Source organism: Mycena indigotica (genome assembly GCF_014461135.1).
Source record: "Mycena indigotica strain 171206Taipei chromosome Unknown Mind.scaff0017, whole genome shotgun sequence".
NCBI lineage: Eukaryota > Fungi > Basidiomycota > Agaricomycetes > Agaricales > Mycenaceae > Mycena > Mycena indigotica.
Window position 1 is genome coordinate 991312 of NW_023503016.1, and position 22171 is coordinate 1013482.

General features: G+C 51.7%; 7 protein-coding genes across 7 annotated transcripts; 2 read left to right on the forward strand and 5 right to left on the reverse strand.

Annotated features, from left to right (window-relative positions):
* Positions 1 to 29: 29 nt before the first annotated feature.
* On the forward strand, positions 30 to 2995 carry MIND_01398300 (uncharacterized protein; the record flags this gene model as incomplete). The annotated part of the gene is made up of 11 exons (XM_037370390.1): positions 30 to 313; positions 360 to 774; positions 826 to 1066; positions 1113 to 1744; positions 1776 to 1880; positions 1937 to 2005; positions 2056 to 2312; positions 2361 to 2595; positions 2648 to 2720; positions 2770 to 2868; positions 2922 to 2995. 11 exons carry the CDS (start codon positions 30 to 32, stop codon positions 2993 to 2995), a joined length of 2484 nt encoding a protein of 827 aa, XP_037213391.1.
* A 4440-nt stretch (positions 2996 to 7435) lies between these two features.
* On the reverse strand, positions 7436 to 8906 carry MIND_01398500 (Kinase-like protein; the record flags this gene model as incomplete). Its single annotated transcript, XM_037370391.1, has 5 exons — positions 8647 to 8906; positions 8070 to 8593; positions 7901 to 8022; positions 7687 to 7855; positions 7436 to 7638 (listed from the first exon to the last, which is right to left on the reverse strand). Exons 1-5 carry the CDS (start codon positions 8901 to 8903, stop codon positions 7436 to 7438), a joined length of 1275 nt encoding a protein of 424 aa, XP_037213392.1. The 5' UTR covers positions 8904 to 8906.
* A 2075-nt stretch (positions 8907 to 10981) lies between these two features.
* On the forward strand, positions 10982 to 11322 carry MIND_01398600 (uncharacterized protein; the record flags this gene model as incomplete). Its single annotated transcript, XM_037370392.1, has 2 exons — positions 10982 to 11157; positions 11214 to 11322. The coding sequence occupies 2 exons, from the start codon at positions 10982 to 10984 to the stop codon at positions 11320 to 11322; spliced, it is 285 nt and encodes a 94-aa protein (XP_037213393.1).
* An 82-nt stretch (positions 11323 to 11404) lies between these two features.
* On the reverse strand, positions 11405 to 12825 carry MIND_01398700 (Kinase-like protein; the record flags this gene model as incomplete). The annotated part of the gene is made up of 5 exons (XM_037370393.1): positions 12623 to 12825; positions 12050 to 12573; positions 11878 to 11999; positions 11664 to 11832; positions 11405 to 11616 (listed from the first exon to the last, which is right to left on the reverse strand). Exons 1-5 carry the CDS (start codon positions 12748 to 12750, stop codon positions 11405 to 11407), a joined length of 1155 nt encoding a protein of 384 aa, XP_037213394.1. The 5' UTR covers positions 12751 to 12825.
* A 561-nt stretch (positions 12826 to 13386) lies between these two features.
* MIND_01398800 (Kinase-like protein) lies at positions 13387 to 14696 on the reverse strand (the record flags this gene model as incomplete). The annotated part of the gene is made up of 6 exons (XM_037370394.1): positions 13387 to 13592; positions 13641 to 13809; positions 13862 to 13983; positions 14032 to 14093; positions 14134 to 14517; positions 14569 to 14696. The coding sequence occupies 6 exons, from the start codon at positions 14694 to 14696 to the stop codon at positions 13387 to 13389; spliced, it is 1071 nt and encodes a 356-aa protein (XP_037213395.1).
* A 1259-nt stretch (positions 14697 to 15955) lies between these two features.
* On the reverse strand, positions 15956 to 17344 carry MIND_01398900 (SET domain-containing protein; the record flags this gene model as incomplete). Its single annotated transcript, XM_037370395.1, has 4 exons — positions 15956 to 16583; positions 16618 to 16754; positions 16806 to 17242; positions 17290 to 17344. 4 exons carry the CDS (start codon positions 17342 to 17344, stop codon positions 15956 to 15958), a joined length of 1257 nt encoding a protein of 418 aa, XP_037213396.1.
* Positions 17345 to 20869: 3525 nt separating this feature from the next.
* MIND_01399000 (SET domain-containing protein) lies at positions 20870 to 21992 on the reverse strand (the record flags this gene model as incomplete). Its single annotated transcript, XM_037370396.1, has 3 exons — positions 20870 to 20884; positions 20941 to 21496; positions 21742 to 21992. The coding sequence occupies 3 exons, from the start codon at positions 21990 to 21992 to the stop codon at positions 20870 to 20872; spliced, it is 822 nt and encodes a 273-aa protein (XP_037213397.1).
* Positions 21993 to 22171: the final 179 nt, after the last annotated feature.

The window sequence follows — 22171 nt, forward strand, 5'->3', positions numbered from 1 at the left end:
CATCAACTACCCTTTCCCCCCTTCCCTCCATGTCGACAGCGACGCCCTACTCCCAGGACGACGACCGGCCCGCCCAGTACACCTTCGAGACAGAGTACGACGATGACGATGAGAGCAGCGCAGAGGATGTCTTTGCCTTTCTCCCTCCGAATACCGCCGATTCCCAAAGACACGAATATCCGCCACTCGAGTACCCAGCTCCAACCTACGACCCGACAACACCAGTGAGGGTGTCACTACCGAGTACGGGGGAGAAGAGTGTTGTTCGGCCGGATTCATTTGCACCGTCAGTAACGGAGGAGGGCTCTATCAAGTGCGTACCCTTCTAGAGCTTGTTTCAATGCCCTTAACCCGACCAGGATGGAGTTTGACTTCGATGCCATTGAGGAGGAGGACTCGCCCTTCCCAGAGGTCCGAGCATCGGTGTCAAATATCGACGACCCAGACATGCCCGCAATGACCATACGAATGTGGTTCATTGGTCTGTTTCTCTGCACGATAGCAGGCTCTCTCAATGTATTTTTCAACTTCCGCTCACCCGCGCCATCTGTGGTCCCAATCGCCCTCCTCCTCATTGCCTACCCGTTTGGCAAATTTCTGGCCTTCGTTCTACCTATCACAACCTATCGAATTCGTTCAATCGAATTCTCATTAAACCCTGGCCCCTGGAACATCAAGGAACACGTTCTTGTCTTCATTATGGCAAACGTCGCGGTCGGAAGCCCTTACGCCCTCAACGCTGTTGTAGTGTCGGAGTCTTTCTATGACATCAAGGTATGTTCCTTTCCAGCGTCTCCTTTCGCTCCTTTCTCACGTTCATGTTAGGTCGGATACTGGTTCGCCCTTGTCTTAGTTCTCGCCACACAACTCACCGGCTTTGGGCTTGCTGGGATATGTCGACGTTTTCTCGTCTGGCCAGCGAGTATGGTCTGGCCCCAGAACCTTGTCGCGTGCACCCTTCTCAACACTCTCCACGCTGAAGACGATGAGGGAAGTGGTGGAATGACACGCTATCGATACTTCATGCTTGTCACCACAGCGAGCTTCTTTTGGTTCTTTTTACCTGGTTGGTGCATTTTTATCTCATCAAACTTCATCTTGACCTTTCACAGGCTTTCTGTTCGAGGCACTCTCCATCTTCTCGTGGGTCTGTTGGGCAGCACCAAACAACGTTCCGGTCAACCAACTCTTTGGAGTTTACTCTGGCCTTGGAATGAGTGTTGTGACATTCGACTGGACAGAAATCTCGTGGATAGGGTCACCGCTCATGGTCCCATGGTGGGCACAAGTCCACGTTTTCCTCGGATTCGTGCTCTTCTTCTGGATCCTCACCCCTGCACTCTATTATAGCAACACCTGGTATCTGGCCTACTTCCCGATCTCCGCCAATGTGCCTTACGACCGCTTTGGAAACCAGTACAATGTTTCCCGAGTTCTAACCGCTACCCACACGTTTAACGTGACAGCCTATGACGGATACAGTCCGCTCTACTTGCCTGCAACGTACACAGTGACCTACCTCCTCGCTTTCGCGTTGAGCACTTGTGTTATCGTCCACACTCTCCTCTATCACGGGCGCAGTCTGCTCAACGGCTTCAAGAAAATGCGCGTGGAAAGCGATGACATCCACGCCAAACTCATGCGCAATTACCCCGAAGTACCCGATTGGTGGTACCTTCTCGTTTTCTGCGTCTTCTTCAGTCTAGCGATCGTAGCTGTCGAGGCAAATCAAAGTCTTTACAACGTTTCGATCCAGGGCTGACCTTCGTTACCAGGTTTGGCACACTCAGGTCCCCGTCTGGGCTTTATTGCTCTCAGTCGCCCTTCCCATCATCTACATCTTACCATCAGGCTTCATATATGCTATGACCGGGACCGAGGTGAGCAGCCATTAGCTAGCAGTGATACATGAAGTATTTAATGCTCACACCCACAGATCACACTCAATATCCTAGCTCAGATCATCCCAGGCTCGTTGCTTCCTGGAAACCCTCTCGCCAACATGGTTCGATCTGCCGCTTTTTGCCTTGGATCAATGCCTCAATATTATTGCAGGTTTTCAAGGCCTACTCGGTTCAAACGCTGACAGAAGCGACATCATTTATTCAAGACCTCAAGCTCGGGCATTATATTAAGGTTCCTCCGCGAGCCTCGTTTTTGGTTCAACTCGTGGGCACCCTTGTTGCAGCATTCCTCCAAGTTGGAGTTAAGACATGGATTTTCGCCAACGTTGAAGATATTTGCCAGCCTGGGCAAAAATCACAACTTGTTTGCCCACACAATCAAGTGTTCTTTACCGCATCTGCTATTTGGTGTGTTCTTTTTCCATCCGTGATATTTCGATTTGACCTTGGAGCTAGGGGTCTTATCGGACCCGTACGACAATTTGGACCAAGCTCTATCTACCACACACATCTATATGCCCTTGCTATTGGCGCAGTCTTACCACTTCCTTTCTGGTTTTGGCAACGTCGTTACCCAAACAGCTGGATCAAGTATATCAGCACGCCAGTTATTCTCAACGGTGTGTCTGGTATTCCACCAGCGACCGGCATCAATTATTCAGCGTGGTTTGCGGTCGGTGCTTTGTTCCAAGTATGTGACCCGCTCGTCAACTCTAACTTGCCTGCTCACATCATCTGGGTAGTATTTCATCCGTAAAAGGAATTTTGCATGGTGGAGTAAGTTTAACTATGTGACGAGTGCCGCTCTGGATAGTGGTATGTGGTCTACGCTTTTTTTCAAGAAAGAGCTAACGCGGCGCCACAGGAACGGTTATTTCATTGATGGTCATTTTCTTCACGCTACAATTTCCGAGGGATGGGAAGATCAGCGTAAATTGGTGGGGGAATAGTGTGTACAAGCATAGTAAGCATATTTCGAGTTGGTACTGGGTGTCAGATCCTAACTGAGGCACTTAGCGGCCGACTACAATAGGGCGCCATGGAAGAAAGCTCCTGCAGGCGGGATTCCACTTGCGAACCCACCACCATAGCGAGCATCAACTGGACGATCTATTCGCGGAGGTCTCCGCTACGCATCTCAACGACGACTTCTTCTATCTACTGCTACCATCATATCTAGTAATCCCTCATTTTGGTTACGCGCTCCACACATTCGTTTTGTCTCGTCGAGCATCGCGATTCCCCCCCACACATCCTCAATGTCGATTGTCATGCGTCTGCACCCTCCAACATTAGAGATTATTCCTTTCTCCTTTCGGTGGTGGTACCTTTCTCTGTCTCTTGTAGTTTATAGCTGGAATGCAACAAAATAAAGGGCCTACCCCAATGTTGACAAACAAATGTGACCGTTGTGACACATGCCCTTCGGTGGACAAACATCATGCAGATTCGCAACAGTCTCAGTAGAGGTCGCACGGCCGTCACCAGCAGCCTTCCTCTGGCTGGCACAAGCGTGAAGAATGGAAACGCCTCCAAAGCTATCCCAAGACACTCAAAAGGAGGATATAGTGGCCGAGAATGACACTGTCTCTCGCGACTGGAAGTTCTGGGCCATTATCGTGTCTCTTGCAATCAGCCAGATGCTCACTGCTATCTAGTTTGTGAGCCGCTCTTTGTTGCCGTCGCACGTCCTGACGATGTTGTAGACTTCTGTGGGAACTGCACTTCCTGTGATAGCGGAAGAGTTGCATGGAAACAACTATATCTGGTCAAGATGGTCATATTTCCTGGGCGTGGCTAAAATAAGCGCAGGATTGGATCAGCATACACACTCTCGTCAACGGCTTTGTTGCCGTTTTGTGGTGGCTTGGCGCAGATACTGGGGCGAAGAACCGTTATGCTCGCCTCGATTCTGATATTCATGGTCGGCAGCGCACTCTGCGGTGCTGCAACTAGCATGAACTTCCTCATCGCCGGCCGAAGTGTGTCATCCAGCTTTCTCCGCCTTTTAAATAATAATGCTCAATATTCCGGGCAGCTGTTCAAGGCCTTGGCTCGGGAGGAATCGTCTCCCTCATCCAGATCATCATTTCCGACCTCGTCACTCTGAAAGACCGTGGAGCCTTCAATGGTATCACTTCGATGGCGTATGGTATCGGTGCTGGCGCTGGGCCAGTGATTGGCGGAGCCCTCGCGCAACGCGGTCAATGGAGATGGCTTTTCTACATGAACTTGCCTATTGGCGGATTCTGTGGTCTCCTCATCGCGATTTTTGTACGCCTCAAGACTCCAAGAACCCCTTTGAAAGAAAAACTGCAAAAGTTGGACTTTATGTGCGGCGCAAAGCATTGTTAAGTATACCTCTTGTCTGATCATTACAATAGTGGAAACGCACTCATTGTTGCCTCCACAGCATCCGTGGTCATTGCACTGACGTGGGGTGGAACAGTCTTTTCATGGAATTCAACGAAAGTACGTCTGCTTCGACTGTTACTAATATTCACTGAACGAATCGTCAGGTTCTTTTACCACTTGTCATCGGATTTGCTGGCCTTGGCGCATTTGTGGTATACGAGACTCTCGTTCCCAAGTATCCCATAATACCACTCTCACTCATGAATACTCGAACGGCCACGAGTGGTTACTTCCAAAACTTTATCTGTGCACTGATTCTCGCTGCTGTTGCCTGTACGCACTCCCAGTTCCTCGTATGGATTTTTAACTGATCATGCAAAGATTGGCTGCCAGTCTACTTCCAAGCATGCAAGTCCGCAGGGCCCACCGCTTCTGGCGTTGATGTTTTCGGCATCACATTTACCGTTGCCCCCATGTCGGCTGTTACAGGGGTCCTCGTCAACAAAACCGGCCGCTATCGACCCCAAATGTGGCTCGGCTGGACGCTTGTTATCCTCGGTGCCGCTTTGCTGGCTACTGTTGACGAAGACGCTAGCCGCGGCAAAGCGATCGGATACCAAATTATGCTAGGTTCTGGTATTGGTCTAACCTTCGTCGGCACATACTTCCCCGTCCTGGCCCCGATAGACGTCAAACTCAACGCACAGGCTTTGGCTTATTTCTTCTTTTTGAGGCAGTTTGCCCTGGTCAGTTTCCGAGGAACACATTTTCATGCTGGCATTTTGAACGTCAACTACAGATATGGGGCATCACCATTGGGGGCACCATCCTTCAAAATAAACTCACCGCTTCGCTGCCCTCCGAATTTGTGTCCCAGTTTCCCGGCGGAACACAGATTGCGTTTGGCATCATTCCGTCCATCGGGAGTCTGTCCCCCGAACTTCGCGATCAAGTACGAGCATCGTTTGCCAGGGCTTTCAAGCTGTTGTGGAACGTGATGGCCGCTATCGGTGGGGGAGGACTGTTGATCAGCTTTGTAATGAAAGGACTGCCGTTGCATACGCAGGTGGACAAAGCTTGGGGAAGGAAAGATGCGGTCCCCTCCGGAGAGGACAATTCAAAAGAGGCGTGAACAGACGAAACTACTTTAGACGTGAGCGCCATCATAGAGCACGGAAAATTTTGTTGACAATCCGCAACAGTTGCGTAAACGCTGCGCGATGCGGGAGTTGCCTCCTCATACTCAAGCCGTGCCTTTTCTTGACAATATGGACTAAGAGCGGTTCGGGAGCATGTATACTCGGCAACGCCCGATCACTACCTCGCAACTTATAAGTGGTTCGGAATACCTCGCAGCATTCCTTCTACCTTCGATGGCGACTGAGTCGCCAGCCCATTCCCAGTTTGTGGACCATGATTTACTGCGTCAATGCCTTACGCCGTCATGGTACACGCTGATTGTCTATGCGGTTTGCGTTGTCTCGACGCTGGTATATGTGCAGGCACCTCTCGCCTACTGCATCAATGGCGCATATGTGTTCCTCGCAATCGGACATATTCTGAAACCGCTCGTCGTGTCCATTACAAACGCATTGCTCAACCTGGCTGGCCTCAGCAACGCCTCAATCGTCCAATATCTGCCTCCAGTTGAATTCCGGACACAAATCGTCGCCAAATCGATTGTTGCAGCCCTCGTTCTTCCTGCTTCTGTGCTTGCAGTCATCGGCTGGCAAGACGCCATGTTGTGGCACGGGTCGCTCTTCCATGGCGCGATCTGGTTGATCGTATTCGGTGCAAAGTATATGCTCACGTATCAGGTGCTTGGTTATGTTGGCTTGACGGTGTTAGTGCTGGCACCACCGCTCCTCCTGCGGTATCAGGTTAGGGCCGCTTGGGCTTTGAGCTATGCATCGCTGGGTTGCAAGGTTTTGCTGGTCCACGCCATGGTGCTGAACGTCCTCGGAAGGCAACACCTGCGGATATGGTCTTTCGTCTGGCTTGGTGACCACCTGCGCTGGCAGGCGAGCGTTGTGGCCCCGACCAGCGTTGGCCTGGGAACATTTGTATTCTTTATGGAGGCATTTTCCGTGTTGAATACCGACATGTGCGACGGCTTTCTGCGCCGGGCTTTGTGCTTGCGACCAGCGAGCCTTTCGCGCATAAACGACGGCTACATACTACCACCCAGGTGGAAATATTCTTCTTTCGTCTCCGAATTTGGGCGGGCAGCACTCCTTTCAGCAATGCTGGTCCTCGCAGGGCTTTTCCTGGAGGAGGAGAACGAAGGCAGCGAGCTCCGCATATGGGGCCAGCTTATCGGCGCTGCGATGGCGCTCAGCGTGATTGTGCTGGCTGTCTCTGTCGGTTTCGGGCTGTTGATGGTCTCTGAATACATCGCCCCTTCTTTGGCCGGCACTGTCGACTCATTCTTTATTTGCGCTGGGGTGTTTGTGCTGACGAGCCAAAACGGACATTCATTCCTGGCAACACTGGCTCAGGTGGAGCGGGAGATGGGAGAGAAGGAAGCTGAGGAGAGGGAGGAGTCTAAATTAGAATGGCAGCCTGAGGGCCCGGGGGGAACACAATTTTATTGCATCATAAGTTAGCAGAACCCCGAAGAATGCCTTTATACTCAGTGATAGGTACTAGTATACTTAGTTGAGAGCTGCTAGTACTACTTATACTTAGATGATGAACTCGCGACAGCAATAGACTCACAATTGTGCACTGTGGCTTAAAGAGGCACGGGAAAAACACTACATAATTTCATGTTCACTGCATGATAAAAGCAGATTGACTCTGATCAAGTAAGTACTCCCACCGGCTCCCCCGCTGTGCACGTGACTGAACAAGCTTTGAAATTGTTTGGAATTGACCAGCTGCGTGCGACGGACTCCGGCGTTCGCCAGCCGGACCGTGCTGTGCTTTATCCAATCTAATGCAACTTGCGCCACAGCAATGAATGAATATCTGGTCCAATAACGCTCGTAAATCAACAAGACGACCTCGGTGCGACGGTGCCCGACGCGTAGGACTCGGTAGGAGTACAAGAAATGTAGAGGTAATCGAAAAAAAAATTAGCATACTTAACTTCAAGGCACAGCTCAACTTTTCGGAAACTCGCTGACTTGCTACCAACTCGACTCATTCTACGTATTTCCGTACTTGATCTAATATCAACTATTCCATGCCTTCATAGCAAAACTATGCTTCAAAAGTTCCCCCGCAGTCGGTCTCTTCGTATGGTCCAACTGCAAACACGCGCGGATAAAGTCCGCGCTCTCCTTGATATCCTCCTCTGCTAAACCGGAAATGTTGTAGTTCTGCATCGCCTGCTCAATCGACACCGGTATCAGCTCCGGAATACGGACGAGGGCGCCTGTCGAGTAATGTCAGCACTTGTTAGAACAAAGACGGATGAATTTGCCTTGCGAATCGAAGTACTCTGCTCCTTTTTTGGCCCGCACGAGGACGTCAGCGGAGAAGCGCTGGCCAGTCAGCTCCTGCATCTTAGCAAGATGGTCTTCCTCTATTGTCCAGTCGTCTCCGCCATCTTCGGGATGGAAGAGCCATCGTCCAACAAGGAGCTCGAATGTCTGATGGAATGTCAAACGAGCAAGTGTGAACATGAAGTATCTCACCAGACATCCAACGGACCATATATCAATCGCCGTTCCAAACCCAGACGAGAGCAGAACTTCTGGTGGGCGGAGAGAGAGAGGGCAGAAGTTCTCGCCAAGCGGCGTGCCTTCTGACCATTCCGCTGGGAACCTGGCATCAGACGGATATAGCATCCAAGTGCAAGCGCACCGTGGCCGTAATCGATGAGCGAGACCGTCATTTTCTCAGCTTCGAATGCAGAAGTGTCGTATGTCCAGCTGTGAGGAATGGGTTGTGGCTCAGGATTGCTCAGTTGCACAGGGTACTGTTGGAGATACTTGTCGAGGTTGGCGTCAAGGAAGAAGCGGTCATTGCTGAAAAGAATATTGTCGAGCTTGACGTCGGTGTGGACAATTTCAAGGTTGTGCAAGACACCAAGGGCATGAAGGGTCATATAGATGATGCTGCGCACCATATAGACTGGAAGACATTTGGTCGGGGCGGAACGGCGCAAAGCAGAGACAGAAGTGCTGTATAGTGACAAAATGAGGCAAAGGTGGGGTCCTTCGTTGAAGCTGTCGAACAGTGCAGGTAGATAGCCAAGTCCCTCGTCATCGTCCACTTTGTCAGCATAGTCGTTTATGGATTGCAGGAACTCGCGTTCGCGTGCTGGCCCGTTGGGCTCAGCAGTAGCTTCAGCGCTGAGAATTTTGGCAGCAAAGTACTTCTTCGTGCTGATAAAAATGCCTGAATAGTGAACAAGCTGATGAAGACGACAGCTACACACCTCCCAGTTGCTGTGGAGTCGCGCACCAGCCAGCTGACCGCCGTGATTCCCTCCCCCAACTTCCTCAACAGTGTGTATCGTTCATTTTTCAGTGTTGCACCAAGCTGTGGGTTATAGTGGGTGGAGGCCATTACACGTCTGGCTGTGCAGACTGATTTCGCCGGAGTATAAGAATGGTGCGTGAGATGGCGGCGCGAGGAGATGGAAGTTGAGTGGACAATAATAGTGTGGGTCAAGTGTGGCCCAGTCTTTCTCATTGCCGTGATGTAAGAATTGCCAGCGGCTATGAGGGTTCATTTGTACAAAAAATAATTTCCGCGCGCGCACATGATTTCCGCGCACAGAAATTTGGTCAAAATTTGGTAAGTTACACAAGTACATAACTCTATAATAAGACCGCCCAGTCCACTGCTATGGCTGCTGTCCACTGGGAGGCAGCGCAAGAGGGAGGTAGGCGGGTGCTAGTGGTCTAGGATCGGGTGTAAGGTCGTGGTCGTCATGGCTCGTGGCCGTTAGCAAACGGCCCCAGGGCCCAAGCGAACGGCCTCAGGCAACGTCCTTGCAACGTCCGCCGTCGAGTGTGATGTGGCCGGAGGAGAAGGGCCGATGTGACAAGCAAATAAAATGTCACACTCCCCAGACTACAGATGAGGTTAGCGCCGAGCAGAGAAATATAGACATACTTACTCAGTTCTCTTGCCGTCTTTGGAAGCCTGAATCAGTACACTTTCTTCTCTGAAGGTGGTCCTTTTGCTGAGCGTAGTACTTGAAAGTCGGATCAATTTGGCCCAGCCGATGACGTAGCCTGAGGACTGTCCATAGCCGATGGCCGCGCACCGTCCATTAAAACTTGGGGGCAAGCTTGGAAACAGCACTGAGACCGCATGCTATGGCCAAAGTATCAACGAGTTAATGGCCAGTTTGGGCTGGTTTTCCAATTGTAGGGCAAAATGGGACAAAAGATGATGTGCGCGCGCGCGGAAATCATTTTTTGTACAAACGAACCCTCATAGCGGCGGCTAAAGCTCCTGGTCTGACGTTTTGCAGGATTGGCGCGCAGGCTGAGCTCAGTTGCGCCAGGTTGCGCCTACCAGAAATTTAAACTCTCCGACTTCTTTTGCAAGGGGGGTTCAAGATCCTTATCAGGCACATGGGGTAGGGGGGAGGGGGGGTCCCCGGGGGGTAAAAAAAAACTTTTTATATATAAAAGATTTGGGCCTTATATGGGTGTAAAGACACTGAAAATATAGTGTATACACTCTCATTTCTATAGTTCACAACCCCCATACTTATATCTATATACTTTCAGGCCCATGAGCCTGGATAGTACACCCTATCACAGGCCCATCACCCATCATCAGGTAATGGATGAGAGGTGAACATATTGAACAGTGATATGGCCTGCCATGTGTATTTAAGGGTTCCAGGTATATAGATACCTACACACATACATATACAAATATATAATTTTTTTTGAAAAACAAAGTTTCACAAAGATTAAATTTTTATGCCAATTTTTTTTGATCGCATCAGTGGTCACATGATGCTAATTGTGGGAACATATTACCCTATATGGCAGGAGGGGGGGAGGGGGGGTCCCCGGAGGGTCGGAAAAAAACTTTCCGACCCTATATCCGTGATTCGGATCTTGAACCCCCCTTGTTCTTTTGTAATCTAAGTTTCATCAAACTTATGTAACCAGACCACCGACTCGGATCGAAACTCGTACAAGCAGAACACCAGTGTACCACTACTAGATCTTCCGTAGAAGAATCTGTGACGCTCAGCAAGACCGTAATTTCAACCAACCATCGTGGACCAGCAGTTCTGATCATATTTATAGAGCCATGACAAGCGTCTTCCTGAATCACTGGCATGGGCATACCCATGGCATGCCCATGGGTACGTGCACAGGATCAGAGTCGGTCTCGGCATAGCGCTCACTGAACTCAATTGAACCAGACGCTGCAAACTCTGTAGTCTGTACCCGTTGCGATATGCTTCCATTTCCGAGTATCTTGAAGTTTTGCAGCTCCAGTGGCAGCAACCCTCTTGATTGGCCATGGAAACTCGGCGACCATGATCTGATAGTTGGATCCGAACTTCAAGTCAAAGGAACGGTATCACAGATGCACTGCTATCTTCTCAAGCTCTGAGGAGTTAAGACCTCTGGAAGTGACAGTATCACTGTTAACACTGTACTGTACACGTATCCTGCCTCTTCCATTTCCAAGTATCATGTAGCTTAATTTGGTCCTCAGGCTTTAGTGCGCCGTCATTCTCAAGGTAGACATACTTAAACAACTGCAGACAAGTTAGTAACCGTCTGTCCGAGATGGCTTCTATCCCCATCAAATGGTCAAGCGCCGCTGAGAACGACATTGCGCAGATGACCGCAGCACAATTCGGAGGGACAGACCCCCGCGTCTACCATGAATATTTGGTGCAACAGTACTGGAGCAGCTACAAGACGTATCCCTCTATCAGCCAGGCTACTGTGGCGCGTCTACGGTGAGCATCATCGCTGTTCGCCACATCGATCAGACTGGCTTACAGCCTACCTGAAGACGGGGAGCACATGTGGGCGGCTCAGACCCCAATGCACCCGACCATATCACTGTGGCGTTCGAATGGAAACGCGAGAAATATACCGTGCACATCCCTACTGGCCGTTGAGTCACGGCGGGCGACGCAGACTAATGCTTGCTTGAGCAATCTATATTTCAAACTTGAATGCTAAGAACCCAATTTGAGTATTTCAATCGCACAACCAAGCCTTCTTTGCGAAACTATACTTGAGCAGCTCTTCCGCCGTGAATCGCCGCCTGTCATCCAGCTGCAAACACGCCTGGATGAACTCTGCACTCTCTTTGATATCTTCCTCCGCCAAACCAGCGATGTTGTGGTCTCGTATCTTCTGCTCGATGGAAAGTGGTGTGTGCTTTGGAATGCGCCGGCGGAGGAGGTTGCCTGTCAAGATGTTTTTAGAGACACGAAAGAAAGATAGGTAATATTACCTTGAGCATCAAAGTACTTTGCTCCGTTTTTGGCACGGGAAAGGACATCGGCAGAAAATCGCTGGCCGGTCAGGTCTTGCATCTGGGCAAGAAGATCATCCTCCAATGTATAGCCGTCTCCTCCGTCTTCTGGATGGAAGAGACACTGTCCAACAAGAAGCTCGAATGTCTGCACGAATGTTAGATGGGAAAGTTGGGGCGTGGGATGGCTGACCAAGCATCCGACAGCCCATATATCAACTGCGGGTCCAAAGCCAGACGAGAGGAGGACTTCTGGTGGGCGGAGGGCGGGCGGGCAGCAAGTCGTACCAGATAGAACGCCGTCTGACGATTGGGCTGGGGGAATTTCATTGAAAACAGGACACCATCCAAGTCTAAGAACCCACCATGCGAGTAGTCGACAAGCGCGACCGTGATCAGCTCCGCCTGGAACGCTGAGCTGTTGTACGCAAAATCGTGTGGAAGCGGCTGGGGCCGACCCTCGAGTTGCGATGGATAGTCGTCGAGGTATTTTTCAAGTTTGCTCGTGTCTGAGAAGCGAGCGCCGGTAAAGAGGATATTCTCGGCCTTGACATCGGCATGGATAATCTTGAGGTCGTGCAGCGAGACAAGCGCGTGGAGCGTCATATGAACTACGCTGCGCACCATGTAGACTGGGAGGCATTTGTTTGGCGCGGAGTGGCGAAGGGCGGAGACAGAAGTGCTATATAACGCCATTATAAGGCAGAGTTGTGCGCCTTCGTCGAAACTGTCGAAGAGCACGGGGGCATAATCCAGTCCTTCTTCCATGGGATGTTTATCGCCGTGAACCTTGATGGTCTGCAGGAAACCCCGTTCGCGCGAGGGCCCGTTGGGCTCCGCGGTAGCTTCGACGGTGAGAATCTTGGCAGCGAGATACTCGATGCCTTGGCTGGAGAGAAATGAGTCATGAAACATTGGGTGAGGACAACACCACCTACTGCTTCACGAGCGATGAATCATAAACCAGCCAGGTCGTTGCTGTCGTTCCCTCGCCCAGTTTCCGCAGCACCACGTATCGTCCATTTTTCAGCGTCGCACCGGGTTGGGGGTTATAATGGGTGGTCATCCAGGATGTGGCACTGGAGTATGTGAAGCCTTGACTCCGAGGCACGAATGACTCGGATAGAAAATCCTGGTCGATGTCAACATGATCGCCGTGGCCGTGACGACGTGACGTGAGATGACTCGGCTTACATACACTTACACCAAGCTTACACCAGAAGAGAGAGAGAGAGAGAGAGAGAGAAAATATTCAATTAGTTCGACTTGTCGGAAAACCGCTGACTTGTTCCCACCTCGATTTATTTCGAGTCCGATACTTGATCTTAATCCCATACACTGCTGTGTATCCGCCAAGTATCCGCTACATTTTTCTTCTTCCATTTCCAAGTAGCATTGAGCTCCAAGTCGATCCGGCCCTCTAGTGCGTTAACGGTCCACATAATCTTGACCTGGAAACGAACAAGTAACCCGGCACCGTGACCACAACCCAGAGGGATGAAATTGCCATCAAATGGTCGAGCGTGGCTGAGAACGACAACACAGGGATGACCGCAGAGCAGTTTGGTACTCAACACTGTTCGCCGTGGAGTTACAATGCTTGCTGGTTCATGTCATCACTTTTTCACTGGCATTTTGCATATCCATAATCAGCCTGATTGTTTGGTTCTAGAGTCTAGACAGCAGATTCGGATTGAGTATTTCAATGGCACAACCAAGCCTTTTTAGCGAAACTATACTCGAGCAGCTCTTCTGCCGTGGGTCTCTTCCTGTCATCCAGCTCTAAACACGCCCGAATGAAGTCTGCGCTCTCTTGGATATCTTCCTCTGCCAAACCGGGGATGTTGTAGTTTCGCATCGCCTGCTCGATCGACACTGGAATCAGCTCTGGGATGCGGGCAAGATGGCCTATTGATTGTCAGCATATCTCTTGTCAGAGAAAACAGAACAGAATACCGTTTGGATTCAAATACTTGACTCCATTTTTCGCACGTGTGAGAACGTCAGCAGTGAAGTGCTGGCCGGTCAGCTGTTGCATTTTGGCAAGATGATCCTCTTCATTGGTCCAGTCGTCGCCATCGTCCTCTGGATGGAAGAGACGGCGGCCGACAAGAAGCTCGAATGCCTAGAATTGATATATAAATGACGCAGCAGTACATTTATTTTGGAAAAGGTACCAGACATCCGATGGCCCATATATCAACCGCGGTTCCAAAGCCATACGAGAGTATAACCTCTGGCGGGCGGAGGGCGGGTGGGCATAAAGTCGTACGAGACGGTGTGCGGTTTAACCATTCGGCTGGAAATATAATATTAAATTGATAATGTAGTGTTCACCTCAACATACCGTGGCCGAAACCGATCAGCCTGAAACGCAGAACTGTTGTATGCAAAGTCGTGCGGAAGAGGCTGAGGGGTATCGAATTGCGCATGGTGTTGCTGGAGGTACTTTTCGAGGTCGGGCACGAAGGAGAAGCGCGCGTTGGTAAAGAGGATGTTGTCGGGCCGAACATCGGTATGGACAATTTTGAGGTTGTGCAGCAATTGAAGGGCATGGAGCGTCATATGGATAATACTGCGCACCATATAGACAGGAAGACACTTGTGGGGTCCGGAGTGGCAAAGAGAAGCGACTGAGGTACTGTACAATGGTAAGATGAGACAGAGGTGGGGTCCCTCGTTGAAGCTGTCGCAAAGATCGGGTACATAGTCATGCCCCTCTTGCTCGCTGGAGTCTGCGATGGCTTGGAGCATATCGCGCTCGCGGGCTGGCCCATGAGGCTCAGCTGTGGCTTCAGCGCTGAGAATTTTGGCAGCGAAATATCGGAGTCGACTAGAGAGAGAGAGATGAATGACGAGGCGTTGTGTGGACAAAACCACTCACTTGTCCGTTATCGACTTATCATTCACCAACCAGGTCACCGCTGTGATTCCCTCGCCCAGCTTCCGCAGAACTGCGTATCTTCCATTCTTGAGCGTCGCTCCAGCTGTCGGGTGATAATGGGTGTTCATCTCTCAGAGTACTTAGAATGACTCAAAATAGGAGTGGTGTGACACTTGTTTAGCAGTGTTAACACTAAATAAAGATGCTTGAATGACGAACGGTTCAATGAAGACGACAGCCATATACCTCCCAGTTGCTGTAGAGTCGCGCGCCAGCCAGCTGACCGCCGTGATTCCCAACTTCCTCAACAGCCTCAGTGTGTGTATCGTTCATTTTTTTTAGTGTTGCCCCGAGTTACGGGTTATAGTGGGTGGAAGTCATTCGACGTCTGGCTGTGCATGTGAGATCTCAGATGTCGCCAGAGTGCAAGAATGGTGCGTGAGATGTGGCACGGGGAGAGATGGAAGTTGAGTGGGGGTTGAGTGCCGTGATGTGACACGCCAGCGAATCGCCATTGGCGACCAAGGCTACCGGTCTGACGCTTTGCAGCATTGACGCGCAGGCTGATGTCAGTTGCGCCTACCAGAAGCTCTCTGTCGCCGGCGTTCTTTCGTGAGTCAAGTTGGTGGTCCATGATGCTGAATTTAGAGTCATCTAATCTAATCAGATCACTGGCCGAAACTCGCTCCTTCCGTCACTGCCAGTCAGAGACATCTTCCAGGGAAGAATGTGCCAGTGGCGCTCAGCAAGACCGTAATTTCAACAAGGTCCATGCGGACCAGCATCTCTGCTCATATTATTAGAGCCTCAGGCGTCTTTCTGAATTATGACGCTCACTGAACTCAATTGAACCAGACGCTGCAAGCTCTGTACCCGTTGCGATATGCTTCCATTTCCGAGTATCATCTACCCATCGCTGTCCAGTGGCTATTATTGCCCATCTCTGCGGTATAAAAGATACCCAGTCGTCTAGCCAAACTCAGTACCACTGATGTCGTCCGGAAAAATCACCGTCGTCTGGTCGCAAGCCGCTGAAAATGACATTGCGGGCAAAACTGCTGCCGACTTCGGCGGTGTTGACCCAAAAACCTTCCATGAAAACAAAGTCCAGGAGCACTGGAACGCAAACAAGACCGATGCCACGATCTCGAATGCAGACAAGGCTCGTATTCGGCGAGCAGCTTTTTCTACATTGTTTGTTCAAAGCTGCTTACCCCACCGTACAGTCGCGGGGCACATACTGGGGGCTCAGTCGCCACCGAGCCAGACCACATTACTGTTTCCTACCGGAAGGGCTCGAAGGAGCTCGCCACGAAGCACGCCTACACCGGTCGTTGAGCAAGATATTTGTTAATCACTGTTGTACAATTTTATCGGATTGGTTGTTTTACGCTCCTGCAAACATTATGAGCCCTCTTCCGTTGTCCGTCCCGCCCGCGAGTGCCGCCAACCGCTTGAGCTGCGACGCCATTTCTCCCTTTGGCTTGTCGTCGACCCGCATGCGCCACAGCGGGTGGCGACTATGCGACTTGAGGGCAATCAGCACATCCAAGGTCTCAATGTTTGCCGCCCACGGGCATTTCCGTGCCCGTGCCGCCCAATGGCGCACTTTAGGAGAATTTCCCAGACAAATATATGCCTCCATGATGGCATTGATGGCGGCGTGGTACTGCGCCTCGCCCTCGAGCTTCTCCTGCTCTAGCAACGCCATTTGCTCGAGACACTTGTTGATGAGCCAGTCATCAGGCAAAGACCGGTTGACGGCCCACAACTGGACGGTTGGAACGAACGAGCGAATCTTGGCACGACGAGCGTCGGAGTTGACGGGGTCAAGACACGCATCACACGCGCAAACGAATCCGTATGGCTTGAAGGTCTGCTGGCGATTCGCTGCAGTGTCCCAGACGTCGGAATAAGCCAACGTCAGTTCTTCGCCTTCCGCAATGTCACGTGCTGCATAGATCGTATAGGAGATAGACGCGTCGTGGAAGTTGGTGCTCGTATTGGGACAGCAACTGTAAGAAGACTATCAGAGAAAGACGAAAATACGATAGGAAGACGTGCCTATTGTTCATGCGCGAAATAAAATGTGGGACAGAACTATACTGTGCCATTGGACCACTCATCTCAGGGCAGAGTCCATCCAGACCGATGCTATTCGTTCGGATTCGACCAGCTATAGGTCCCTTGCAACAGGACGAGTTAGTGCCGCAGAAGCAATGTGGGTGACAACTCACTGATCCATCGGTCGTATGGCTGTTTGCAAGGGACATGAAAGCATCCCGATCTGCAGGCCGCATTTCCTTCAAAACCACCTCTAGGTACTTCTCAAACTCTTTCAGCTGGTATTTTGTCGTCTGCTCCTGACTATACCAGATGGGCACTGCGACGGGCACCCCGCGAACGCTGATGAGCAATGGCCGCTCATCGATGATAAGCTCTCCTTGACCGAGAGCACGAGCAGCAAAAAGACCAAGCCCCTTGCTTCCCGCCTCTCCAACTCGGAACGTGGGTTTGGACACCGTGCGTAAGGGCTGAGGATAGCCCGGCATCTTCGTCAACACCTCTTTTGAGCCGGGCCAGAAGAAACAGACGGTGACGGGCTCATCGGGGCCTGCGTTTGCTGGCAGGACGACAATCTCGGTGGAAGAGAAATCGAGTGGGGCAGTTTCGCCTTGAAAATTGAATTATGAACACATTTTGACCACACAAAACACATACTACTGGCGCCATAGCCAAGGAGCGCGGCGGCACCGTCGAGAATACCTCGTATCATGGTGAGGGGACGTGAAAGACGAGAGGCGCGATGGCTGCTTCTTTTTGCGACCCATCTAGTGTCCACACATCTGACTTGGCTGGTTTCACACCTCTTCACATTGCTTGAAGTAGAGTTTTTGCTCAAACAAAGTATGGGTATGCTAGTTCAAAGCACAGTCGAGCAATATACTGCCAAGAACAAGTATTGTTGCACCTGCGGCCGTTGTGCAGGCGGCTGGCTGTCTCCCCGCATGCGTTTTCAGCTCGAGTGTGAGTATCCTTTCCGCGTCTTCGCTCCCACCATTTGATAGTGTCGATTTAGGTCAAGCGGTTTGTTTGCGCAAAAGTATGTCCTGACTCCATTTGAAGACTAAACAGTTTCAGCGCATATTTTAGTGGTGAAAACCATGACTGGGAGGACGAGAAGAGATGACATATACATGTATTCCATGAACAATACACTACGTCTCAGCGCCCAAGGCGACGCCTACTCCTTCTCTTCGTCTGCCCAGCAAATAGCTCCTGACCACAAACCTGTTGCCCATGCTCCAAAACAACCCCAATCCTGTCTTGCGCGGATGTTGATCGGAACTGATGTGTGACACGCTTGCGTTTCTCCGTCATGTTGACGACATGGACTAGCCCACCGTCTTTACGTGCGACCTTACGACAGTGCTTGGCAAGCTCCCCAAGCGTGTTCGCAACCCTCCCTCTGCGTGCTGCAGAGGCCAGTGTTGACCATTTGCTTCAACGAAACTTGAACACGCAAGACAGCCACATGCCGCCTGAAGTTCAACATTACTTTTTCCAGTGAATACTGTCAACAATGTCGCTTACGCTTAGAACTTACGCGCAATGTAACATCAAGTCACACTGTCGCCCTCTTTCCTCTCTCTACCACCACTGAAGTCCGTATTGCCCACTTCCACCCAGCGACGCCTCATTCAAGTTGCCTCTGGCACTACTGTGAGTTCGTTTCTGCTCCTTCTGCTCTCCTTTCCTCATCATCCTTGTGTAGCGCCGTTTGGGTGCCGCTCGTGACTGTCTTGACGCACTTGTAGTGTAGACCAGTTCCTGCAACCTTGTGAGGTCGTTTTTCACTCTGTTGACGGCGACTCGTACTCATAATCCTTGCAGCGCTGAGCGCCCTCCAGTTATGGCTTCACCAAATGCCTCAACGCGTAGCACTGGCGGTCCCGACTTGAGGGAATTCCTCTTGACAACGGTAAGTAATAATGCTTGAGGTATGGCTCAAGCAACGACGACTGACGAGACATATCATTAGACTTAGCGGGCTTTCGCGTCCGGTATCAGCCTCACCGCTTCAATCCCTTCATCACGCAGCCCTCTCGAAAAGCGCCTCCAACAAGCCTCCAATTCCATGCTAGCGGCGACATCCTAGCGCTGGCCAGCTCAGGTTCCAGACGGTGGCCATGGGTTCAGTCTCCCCGCCGCATTTACGCTCGTTGCAGTCGTCAAGTCTTGGCGCTCAACTAGCAACGCGCTCACTCGCGTGTCGCCCTGATTATTAGGACGGTAAGTAGCGTGTTTCAGAGCATAAACAACGACTCACAATGCACATTATCAGATTCGGCACGTCAACACATCAGTCGTGGCTGACAGTGCTGAGCTTGGGCCCGCTCTCGTGTCTGCGTGCTCTCATTCACGCCCCATGGTCTTCGGCTATGCCATACCAATACCCTTCACTCCCGCCGCCATATTCTTTCACCCCGCCGTCTCGACAGTCCACCATGATCTCGCACTAGCAAGAACCGCGCGGTGCTCTATATGTACCTGCCGTCCCACGCTCAACTGCACCCATGCCGATGCTTGCGACGAGCGCGTGTTGGCGGTCGGGGGTTCGGGCCGCCAACCAGCTGTCTATTCCCTTGACATTCGTCAAGTCCAGGCTCCCCATTCACCAACTTCATCAGCGGCCAGCGTCCGAGCCCAACTTGGGCATTGCACAACTCTTCTTTCCCCCACCATGGGCCATTTCCTCTTCCCCTCGACCTCGTCGTTAAACTCTCGGCGCCATTACTTCCCGCGTCTTCGAGCAAAGCTCAACGTCGCCATCATGGATAACTTCGAGTTGGCCTGGCCTTGACTTCGCAGATGGCTTGGCCGACCAATTTGGACATTGCAGTTGCGCACAACGCTTGTCCGCCCACCATCTCGCACGCTCATTTGTGATTCCCCGGCCCGGCCTGTCTCTCTCGGCGCGGCCATCTATCCCGCCTGTCCACCCCGACTCAAGCGCGAGACAGAATATCACACACGTTGTTCGACGCCACTTGAATTGAGGTAAGACTCGAAGTTGATATTGTGATTGTGCCCTTGCTGATTCCTTTCCAGAAGCGCTGTTCCCCCTGGCCCTTTCCTTGCACCACCTGATGTGACCGCTGCCAGCCCCTTCCCTTGTTGTTCAACATCGCGGTCCCACCCCAACGCGCCTTTTCTCGTCCACGATCCTTCTACGTCTTCGACATTCTTAGTCCCGCGACCACTGCCCCGCCCACGGCGTCAAGTGTATCAAAGTCGGGCGGCGACCAAGCCCGAGAATATCCTTCCCGAATATCGCACGCGTGGTATCCCGCTGCCTGCCCTCGGAAATCAGGTAAGACTCAAGTTTACATTCTGCTTGTGCTCTTGCTGACTCCTTTACAGAAGCGCTGCAAGCTATTCCCCCGGCCTTCTCTCTGCTTCCGGCCATCTCCCTCGACCGGCCTGTCGGCGCTAGCCGCCATCATTCGTGGCTTTACCTGGCTCGGGCCTGTCTCTGCGGCAACCATCCTGTCGACTGCCGCCATTGCCATCCCATCCCCGCCTTTTTCTGCCACCTTCCTGCGCTTCGGAGCAACCGACAGCGGCTATGATGATGTCCATTGACACGAGATGGATGTGATTGCAGGTCAGAGTGGACGGGTCGTCGAGCGGATCCGAACGAGAGGGCGCGCATAGGTCTCGGATGCGCCAGCTGCTCATGTGGAGGAGTACTCGCTTGGACAACGGACATTGACCAGCCGTAAGTCTATTCTCCCTGTGGTTTCTTGTGTGTTTGCTTATTTCTTGGTAGAGGTCCTGCACGCGCTGTCTTGGTCGTGATGACGGCAGCGGTGAGTCGTCCTTTTTTTTTTGTTGCCCTCGCTGCACTACCTTCGGGAGGGGAGACCACGCACCGACAGTGTAAGAACTGCAGAATGGGATTCTCTTCCCAGAAAACGCGTTGGAAGGTGTTAATTAACGCGTTTAAGCCACGAACCGGACACTGACCATTTTTCAGGGCCAAAATAAGAATCTGTGGAAGGAATGCTAACTGCGAATCTGTGAGATTTAGCGTCACGTGACCGCGTTTGGGAGCGGCGAGGCAGCGGCGGAGGAGCCTGCGTCGGAGCAGGAGCAGGAGCCGGCGGCGGAAGAAGATCCGAGGCATGCGGCGTGCGTGCCGAGATGCTTATATAGACAACATCACCGTTTCATACTGCAAGGGCTCGAAGGACGCCTACACCGGTCGTTGAGCAAGATAACACTGTTGTACAATTTATCAGATTTTACGCTCCTGCAAACATTATGAGCCCTCTTCCGTTGTCCGTCCCGCCCGCGAGTGCCGCCAACCGCTTGAGCTGCGACGCCATTTCTCCCTTTGGCTTGTCGCATGCGCCACAGCGGGTGGCGACCATGCGACTTGAGGGCAATCAGCACATCCAAGGTCTCAATACTTGCCGCCCACGGGCATTTCCGTGCCCGTGCCGCCCAATGGTGCACTTTAGGAGAATTTCCCAGACAGATATATGCCTCCATGATGGCATTGATGGCGGCGTGGTACTGCGCCTCGCCCTCGAGCTTCTCCTGCTCCAACAGCGCTATTTGCTCGAGACACTTGTTGATGAGCCAGTCATCAGGCAAAGACCGGTTGACGGCCCACAACTGGACGGTTGGAACGAACGAGCGAATCTTGGCACGACGAGCGTCGGAGTTGACGGGGTCAAGACACGCATCACACGCGCAAACGAATCCGTATGGCTTGAAGGTCTGCTGGCGATTCGCTGCAGTGTCCCAGACGTCGGAATAAGTCAACGTCAGTTCTTCGCCTTCCGCAATGTCACGTGCTGCATAGATCGTATAGGAGATAGACGCGTCGTGGAAGTTGGTGCTCGTATTGGGACAGCAACTGTAAGAGTATCAGAGAAAGATGATAGGACGCCGTGCCTATTGTTCATGCGCGAAATAAAATGTGGGACAGAACTATACTGTGCCATTGGACCGCTCATCTCAGGGCAGAGTCCATCCAGACCGATGCTATTCGTTCGGATTCTACCGGCTATAGGTCCCTTGCAACAAGACGAGTTAGTGTCACAGAAGAAATGTGGATGATATCTCACTGATCCATCGGTCGTATGGCTGTTTGCAAGGGACATGAAAGCATCCCGATCTGCAGGCCGCATTTCCTTCAAAACCACCTCTAGGTACTTCTCAAACTCTTTCAGCTGGTATTTTGTCGTCTGCTCCTGGCTATACCAGATGGGCACTGCGACGGGCACCCCGCGAACGCTGATGAGCAATGGCCGCTCATCGATGATAAGCTCTCCTTGACCGAGAGCACGAGCAGCAAAAAGACCAAGCCCCTTGCTTCCCGCCTCTCCAACTCGGAACGTGGGTTTGGACATCGTGCGTAAGGGCTGAGGATAGCCCGGCATCTTCGTCAACACCTCTTTTGAGCCGGGCCAGAAGAAACAGACGGTGACGGGCTCATCGGGGCCTGCGTTTGCTGGCAGGACGACAATCTCGGTGGAAGAGAAATCGAGTGGGGCAGCTTCGCCTTGAAAATTGAATTATGAACGCGTCC